General features: G+C 39.6%; 1 protein-coding gene across 4 annotated transcripts; it reads right to left on the reverse strand.

The window, feature by feature from the left end:
* Positions 1-1171: 1171 nt before the first annotated feature.
* Positions 1172-7128, reverse strand: LOC146719278 (serine/threonine-protein kinase pim-2-like). Of its 4 annotated transcripts, none has more exons than XM_085462857.1 (5): positions 6875-7128; positions 4897-5077; positions 4640-4810; positions 2075-4550; positions 1172-1903 (listed from the first exon to the last, which is right to left on the reverse strand). In XM_085462857.1, exons 1-4 carry the CDS (start codon positions 6908-6910, stop codon positions 4459-4461), a joined length of 480 nt encoding a protein of 159 aa, XP_085318983.1. In that variant the 5' UTR covers positions 6911-7128; the 3' UTR covers positions 1172-1903; positions 2075-4458. The 4 variants fall into 4 exon arrangements, with proteins under 4 accessions (XP_085318983.1, XP_085318996.1, XP_085318990.1 ...); XM_085462870.1 differs by lacking the exon at positions 6875-7128 and adding an exon at positions 6039-6207; XM_085462864.1 differs by lacking the exon at positions 6875-7128 and adding an exon at positions 5407-5855.
* Positions 7129-7614: the final 486 nt, after the last annotated feature.

The raw sequence follows: 7614 nt of genomic DNA on the forward strand, positions 1-7614 counted from the left end.
ATAAGAATACACGCAAAAATTCACATACATATATTGTTTTGAGCCTTTTTGTTGGTGCAGTCTGATATTGATTGTATGTGCATGTGCACATCCTTAAAATAATGACAGAAATATGGTGTTTTGTTAGTAAACTTACATTTATGGATCAAAAATTTAGCTAAAAGTATTAAGAAATTTATCATAAAAAAACATTTCTCATACTTCTTGGGGAACTTAAAGAAACAGAATAAAACATTTTCCCATCGTAAAGAAAACTCCCTTAAAATATGGACAATAACAAAGCTGCTAAATTCCTTCCAGAATCTCTGTGTAAAAGAACAGTACCAAAAAAGATGTGTCACAGTTTCTGGATGATCCCCACAGAAAGTACAATTAGTATTTATGTCCCTTTTAAATTTGGCCATGTAGTGACTGGCTGGATAACATTTATGTCGAATTTTAAAAGAGACTTCTTTCACCTTATTTACAATCAAATATTTATGGGGGACCATCCAGACTATCTTCCACTTGATATCTGGAACATATCGGTTCCAATAAGATATTATATATGGGAGAGAGACGATATCTTCTTGGAATAAACTACGTATTCTCTTATTGCTGTTACCAAGTTCCTGTGAAAAGCAGATTTTTCCTATTGGTGACTCAGCTGGATCAGGGAGAGTGACTGAGGTAGAGATCGAGCTGTCAGTGTTTTTATATAACATTAAAGTCCCTGAGGGTATGGCACCAAGCACCATTGAGAATTCCTGAACACTGATTGGAAAATTATATAGTGCAATAAAGTCGTTGTAAGTAAGTAGTTGTCCCTCTTTACTAACCAGCTGAGCCACCAATAGGATCCCATTTTGGAGCCAAGTTTCCAGGAAAAGTGATTTAGATTTCTATAAAATCTCTCTGTTGTTCCAGATGAGGTATTTGTGAGGTGAGAAGTTGTGTTTATAAATGAGGGTCCACGCTAAGAGGACCTGCTTATGGAAGGATGAAAGCTTTACAGGGAGTTTCTCAACATTGTAATTACAATTTAAAGTAAAATTAAAGCCACCAAAACGAGAGAAAATATGGTATAAAGTTCCAGACAGAGGTAGGGTTTTAAGAAAATGTTTGCGACGTCGAAAATAGCGACAGCCATCTGGGACTTTCTAGTGGACGACTTCATGGCTGCGCCTTCACCTGGAGACTGGCGGTCCATCACAGAGGGATTCCAGGAGCGCTGGAACTTTCCTCTGTGCTGTGCAGCTCTGGATGGGAAGCACGTCCAGACAAAGGCACCCCATATATCATATAGGAGACACACACTTTGATATACACTAAATATTTATTGCATTTCTTTTTTGTGGTGCCCAAATTTATGCACCTGCTTGATTTTGTTTAAACAATTATTGCACACTTTCTGTAAATCCAGTAAACTTCTTTTCACTTCTCAAATATCACTGTGAGTCTCCTGTATGATATTTAACTGACATTTTTTATTGTAACAACCAACGATTTATACAGGAAAATAATGTCTATTAACAAGGTTGCCCAAACTTTTGCATCCCACTGTATTAGTATATTTTGTCATTAGTATAATATGAAATAACTTCTACATGTGTCAAGTTGTGTGCCAACATTTGCTGTGTAGTAGAACTGAGACATTAGTCATTATAAAAATTTATTTGAAATAATATTAAAATTCTCAAACAGAAAAACATTAAACATAAATATATAAAATATAAGTATTTACAGAGAGACAGGAATAAAAAGGACCAGCTGCTCTCCAGAGCAGGAACAAGGCTGAGGAGGAAATGCTCCATTGGAGACTGGTGTGGTCTCTTCAGGGACTCCAGGATGGCCAGCTCCACCGCCGATGGACCGTCCTGGGACCCGTCCCTCATCTGCCTTGGAGCCGTCCTCCTCTGTGGGCCTGTAAAACAGCACAAAACACAAAGAAATGAGAAGACTGCTACTAGATTTTAATTTCAACAGTGAAAAAAAACAAAAACAGGATATAATCAGATTGGTTGTAGATATTTAGTAAAGGTGATCACAAGGCAATCCCACCGACTAAAAAGGTATCAGTGCTTGCTGTACATACCTGTGGGTGCAGCAGCAGGAGCTCAGGGACTGGGGAGCCAGGAGAAGCAACAGGGGATGCTCTGCTGCAGAATCAGTTGGCTCTATCAATACAGTATTAAATGCTAACAGGTTGAATATAATCAGAGAAAGTATATACAGTGGTCCCTCCTTTATTGCAGCAGGGGTTCTCAGAATAACTAGCCCCTGGCCACGCACTTTATACACTGTTTTCCCCACACACATGAACATTGGTCACAGTTCTCACAATTGATTCTCAAAGTGCAAACCTTTGTAGATTGCAAAACGTAAAAGTATTATTATGCCGCGTTTTGTCTTCATCTGCCCGCCACTTTCGTGCGCCCTTTCCCCTCGCGGTGCAGGTGTCTATTTCCGAATGAGGCTCATAGTTATGGGTGTTTTTGTGCTGTTTTTTCTATTGGACGTGATGGTTATCAAAACCAAACATGATAAATTTGGCAAGCGCAGGAGACACGACACGGAGCAGATTTGTCAATCAGGCTGCAGAATGCAATGCTGTACGGTGCAAAAAAAAGAAAAGAAAAAGAAAATCAGCGGAAAAGCGAAGCAGTGACAGCGGGACCACTGTGTGCTGCTTATTAATAAAGAAAATATATTCCTATATGACAACATGCATGAAAGCAGAACGGTATTTGTACGTCAGTGGGAAAATAGCGGTGGCTTGCTAGCTTTTGTGCGGCTTCCCCGGGTCAGCGAAAACTTAAGAGAAAACTTAAGAGAAATGAATGAACCAGGTTGCCCTTCACATATCTTCCTCCAAGCTCGGTCCTTTATATTCCTGTCTCGGTCCAGAAAGCAGCTGGTGTCGTGCAGCTCCAGGTTGTTTGCTACGGCGTTGATTAGCCTTCCTTCCATTGAAGAATGAAGGGGTTTGGCTGGATCTGCCCCTTTGACCTAGGTCACAGCCACGTCACCAGGCTCCTGATTGGTTGTCGCGGCACGATTTGACGCTGGAGTTCAGATTTTTCCAACTCCAGGTAGACGCGTAACGCGCGTATGCACAAAATGCAACACAAAAACTCACGCGCGTGGTTTTATTCGCGAGTCAAACGCTCCAAACGCGCTAGACTGACGCGCGTTTCAGGCGTTTTGGCGTTTTGGCGACACAAATCTGCTTCCGAATTTTCGCGGGAGCCGCAATCGCGGGTCATCGCGCTTTTCCATTGACTTTACAATTAAACCTGACGCTCTGTTCGCGTCTATCGCGTTCGGTGTGAACACACCGTAAGAGCTTTTTATAGAATAAATTGCATGACTGCAGTGAGAAAGCAGTAACATCACGACAATGTCAGTAGGGAGTGGGGAGAGGGTTTTAGGAAAGATTCGAGTGCCCGGTCTTACAACTGCAGCACAGATCATAATAAAATTGCTATTTGCTTGGGTATTACCTTCATGAATGACATCCATATTACTAGGAAGCAAATTCTGCATCTTCAAGTTAGGATTTTAAGGGGGATAAGGGGCGGGGACACCAACTGATGTGCAACTTCTACTAAAGCTTTAGCATCATACTAATGATTCTTGACGCCAGCGAGGCTGACAAAGTGGTGTAACAATTTGGTTTTTTTTAAAGATAGAATTTCCTATTACTGACATCATTTAGAAACTAGGGTTTGACTCCTGTGTGAGACCGTAATTTTCTTTATTTATGTAACTTTTGTTTTCACTGGCAGTTTAGTGTTAGGTTAGGACAAAAAACAAATTAGGAAGGTTAAAGACAGAACATTACTAGATTGTGGTTTTAATTAAAATGTAGCCTGTGACAATGCTGAACACATGACAAGCTACTTTAAGGCATATCACCCAGTTTGTAATATTGCTAAACATTTCTGAAGGCAGACGAGTCATGCTGGCTGGGTCAGTGTCATTTTTGTTGTAATTGATGTCTGGTTTGTTCTGTTCCCTAGTGATGGGTAGGGATGGGTACCAGTAATCCTTGAAATAGTAATAACACAGTATCCTCAGCAAAGATGAATTAAACAAGTTTTATTTTAATGGAAGTTTACTTCAAGTCTTAGATTTTTACTGTTTTTTATTTGATTACTTTAAAGTATATGATTACATTTGAGTAATTAAATAAAGACAGTTTTGATGGAGCTCCTGAGCCAGCCCAAGCTCTCTATGAAGACGAGGAAAAACTCCCCTGGGGGGGCCAGATTGACGGGAAGAAACCTCGGGAAAGCCCATTCAAAGAGAGATCCCCTTTCCTGGGATGGCTGGGGGGGTTACAGGAATTCCAAAACACTGAAATTTAAAGTGGGCCAATTAAAAAAAATTTTTCCTGAAAAAAAGAAAGGTAATTCATACATCACACATAAATGATAACGTCTGAATTGTGTGCGTTTGTGTGTGTGTGTGATAGGCTTATCTCAGCCAAGTGTGATGCTGTAGGTCCTCCAGCGTCGGCCGCGTCTCCGGGACTTTGGTTAAACACGCGTCCAAGAAATCCCGGCAGTCTGGAAAGAAAGGAAAGAGAAAAAACATGAAGATGATAGTTCCAGTGGTCCAAGCCATCAGTCAGTCTTGAAGTGTGACGTTTTCTTACTTTTGGACAGATGTCTTTTGAATTTCAGGCGCTTTTTGAGGAAGCTCGTGGTGTCAAAGTCCCCCGCATGAAGCGCTTCGTACAGAACCACTCCCATTTGCCATACCGTGGTGGGTCCACACCTGTAGCAACTGCGCCCGTACCACTCGGGAGGGGAGTAAATTTCTGTACCTAATAAACAGACACAATTGCAATTTCTTCTAAAACAAAAGGCGAAAACTGTGACATCTGTGAAGAGCAAGAGCAGAATATGTTACCATAGAAGAGGCGGTACTGCGACCGCTCCTTAAAAAAGCAGCTGAGTCCAAAGTCGATGATACGAACACGCGGTACATCTGAGCCGGTCTCAATCAGAATGTTCTCACTCTTGATGTCCCGGTGAAAGATGTGTTTATCCTCCAGGTGCTTCGCAGCATCAACCAGCTGCTTCAGAATGACCTGGAAATAGAGCAGGGCGATATGACCAAAAATATTCATCACGATATACATTTGAAAAGTTGCGATAACGATATAACTGACGATATAACTGACACTAGACAAAATACTTTACAACTCCACAACTTTATTAGTGCAAAAAACCCCATCAATATATTTTCACTTAAACAAGCAGCTGTTTTTTTATGTCCATTAAAGTTATATAAAAATGTAACAGTGCAAATTCCTCGCTGACAGTTTAACCAAAAGGCATTTCCAGTGGAAACTGGCCGACATATCCTCAGCATAACCATGTATAATATCCACAAAACTTAAAAAGAGGTTATACACACACAATACGGTAATATCATGTTGAGGTGCAGTACGTATCACTCCGCGAGGCGCCTGCCTACGATAGCCGTAATGCTCCGACAATCCATCGAGCGGTGCGGCTTTGTAGCTTAGCAAAGTCGCCGTGCACATAAAACCGTTTCGAGGTCAGTAAACACAACCAGAGTTCATACATAAGGCGCACGGGATTATAAGGGGCTCTGTCGAGTTTCAGAAAATTCAAAGGGTTGATTTTAAGTGTGCCGTATTTTCCATACAACACGGTAATAACGACGGCCTGCTAGCATGCGCTACCAAAAATTGTGCTTTGTTGTGTATCTGACGGACGAAAGCTAAACCAGTTCCACACCACTGAAGCTGCAGCATTTTTACAAACCAGAAACTTAAACAACTGAGTTAAATCAACACAACTTTTTCATATTCAATAAACCTGTGCATTTTGTGTTCATAAAATGCGATTGAAACATGTTCAGATGAAGTAAGTTGAGCTCTTGGAATATTTTAATCCTTCACAATTTTGTCATTTTATTTCAACAGTATTCAATAACTTTTACCCCAATACTACTTGGTCACTTAAATACTACATGCTGTCTTCATATTACATAATGTTCAACAAAGTCTAGATCCTGGTTACCATAAAAATTGAATGGGTCTTCAACAACTACCATCCTTCTATCTTTATCCTGGTTGCAGGAGGGCTGGGAAATAACCCTGAAGTGATAGGTTACAAGGCACGGTACACCCTGGACAGCTGACCAGTCTATCACATAGAAACAAACAACCATTTGCAACAGCACTAACCACCATGCCAACAATCTAGGAAATGTAGGAAAGCTATGATTTCCTGTATTTGATGCAGAATTGTTTTGTTTTGTAATAATACACAATAAATAGCAATAGCAATAGCATGCACGTGGTGCGTGTGTAGTGCCTCTTATAACTCCTGCAGTTTGAAATCTTGTGCGATCTTGTGAATTTCATGAGTTCAGCAACTAACCACTCTCACTAGATTGTATCAGCTCATCTCAACAAGAACAAATTAAGTTGTTGAATTTCGTACAGATTCTTCATGATTTAATTACGTTCATAGAAACATGAAATTATTGTGTTCAAATTACAAGTTAGACTTTTTTAATGTAACAACCACCCAACTTACTTTTTTTGGTAAAAAACAGTAGAGGTGGCTGCTCGACTTGACTGAGATGGATGCCTTCCTGAAACCACGATCTAAAGAGCGCGAGTCTGAAACCCGTGCAGTGTCGTGGTCGTGGGATTTAACATTGATATATTATTGACTTACTTCACTTGAACATGATATAAACAATTTAATCTAGCCTCTCTGCATATCATGTAGTTTCTACACTATGTAGTTACACTTAACTTTAAAGCATGAGGCAATTGTGTTAAATACACGCAAGATGCTTACGTAAATCCAAGAGCTGGCCAATCCCTTTTTTTCAGTGTACTTACCTGGATGATTGAGCATGTATCAAGACAATGAGTCATTTACTTTAGTAAAACTGTGTAATGCAACAAGAAAAGAAAAAATATCCGAACTATAGCACCGACTTTTAAATAGCAATCAAGCCCAATAAACAGTTTCTTTTGTTAAAAGAGGGGCCTAATGTCCTCCACAGTTATGTGAGATGATAAAGCCATACAGAAAATGATTACTTCAAGATATAGCTGCTAAAAGTCGTTCTACTACCGAAATGTGTATGTATCCTCTCCTGATTTATTTCCAAAGTTTACTCACTTGATTTGGATTACTGAATGGAACCTAATCATTTTATTAATCTATACACACAGAAATAGCCACACAAACTAAATTAGTTGGTCAAATTTTATTCAGACACTTGATGAAATAATCACACAATGTGGTCCTTCTAATGACAGCAACATAATCTTGTTAGGAGGTGGTGGGATTGTCACATGCAGTGAGCTAGCATGATTTACTTAAAGCTGATGTGATTCCCAGATTGGACGAACTATTTGCATTTTCCTCATCATTATTTTTATTTTTGTTTTCTGATTGCTGATTGGTAGTGGTTGCCAGAATTATGCTTTCGCTTAAAATACAGTGTTAGCTACTAGTGCCTCAATTTCTTGGTTGTCTAAGAAATTTATCCTATCAGAGCCTTCAAAAACAAAAAATAAAAACAAAAAATATATTTTACAAAACATAATTCCAATTAAAATAGTTAGCTGGG

The sequence above is a fragment of the Copadichromis virginalis genome, linkage group LG1 (assembly GCF_057382275.1).
Source record: "Copadichromis virginalis isolate Kocher_CV1m ecotype Utaka linkage group LG1, C_Virginalis_male_GT1.1, whole genome shotgun sequence".
In the NCBI taxonomy this organism is placed as follows: domain Eukaryota; kingdom Metazoa; phylum Chordata; class Actinopteri; order Cichliformes; family Cichlidae; genus Copadichromis; species Copadichromis virginalis.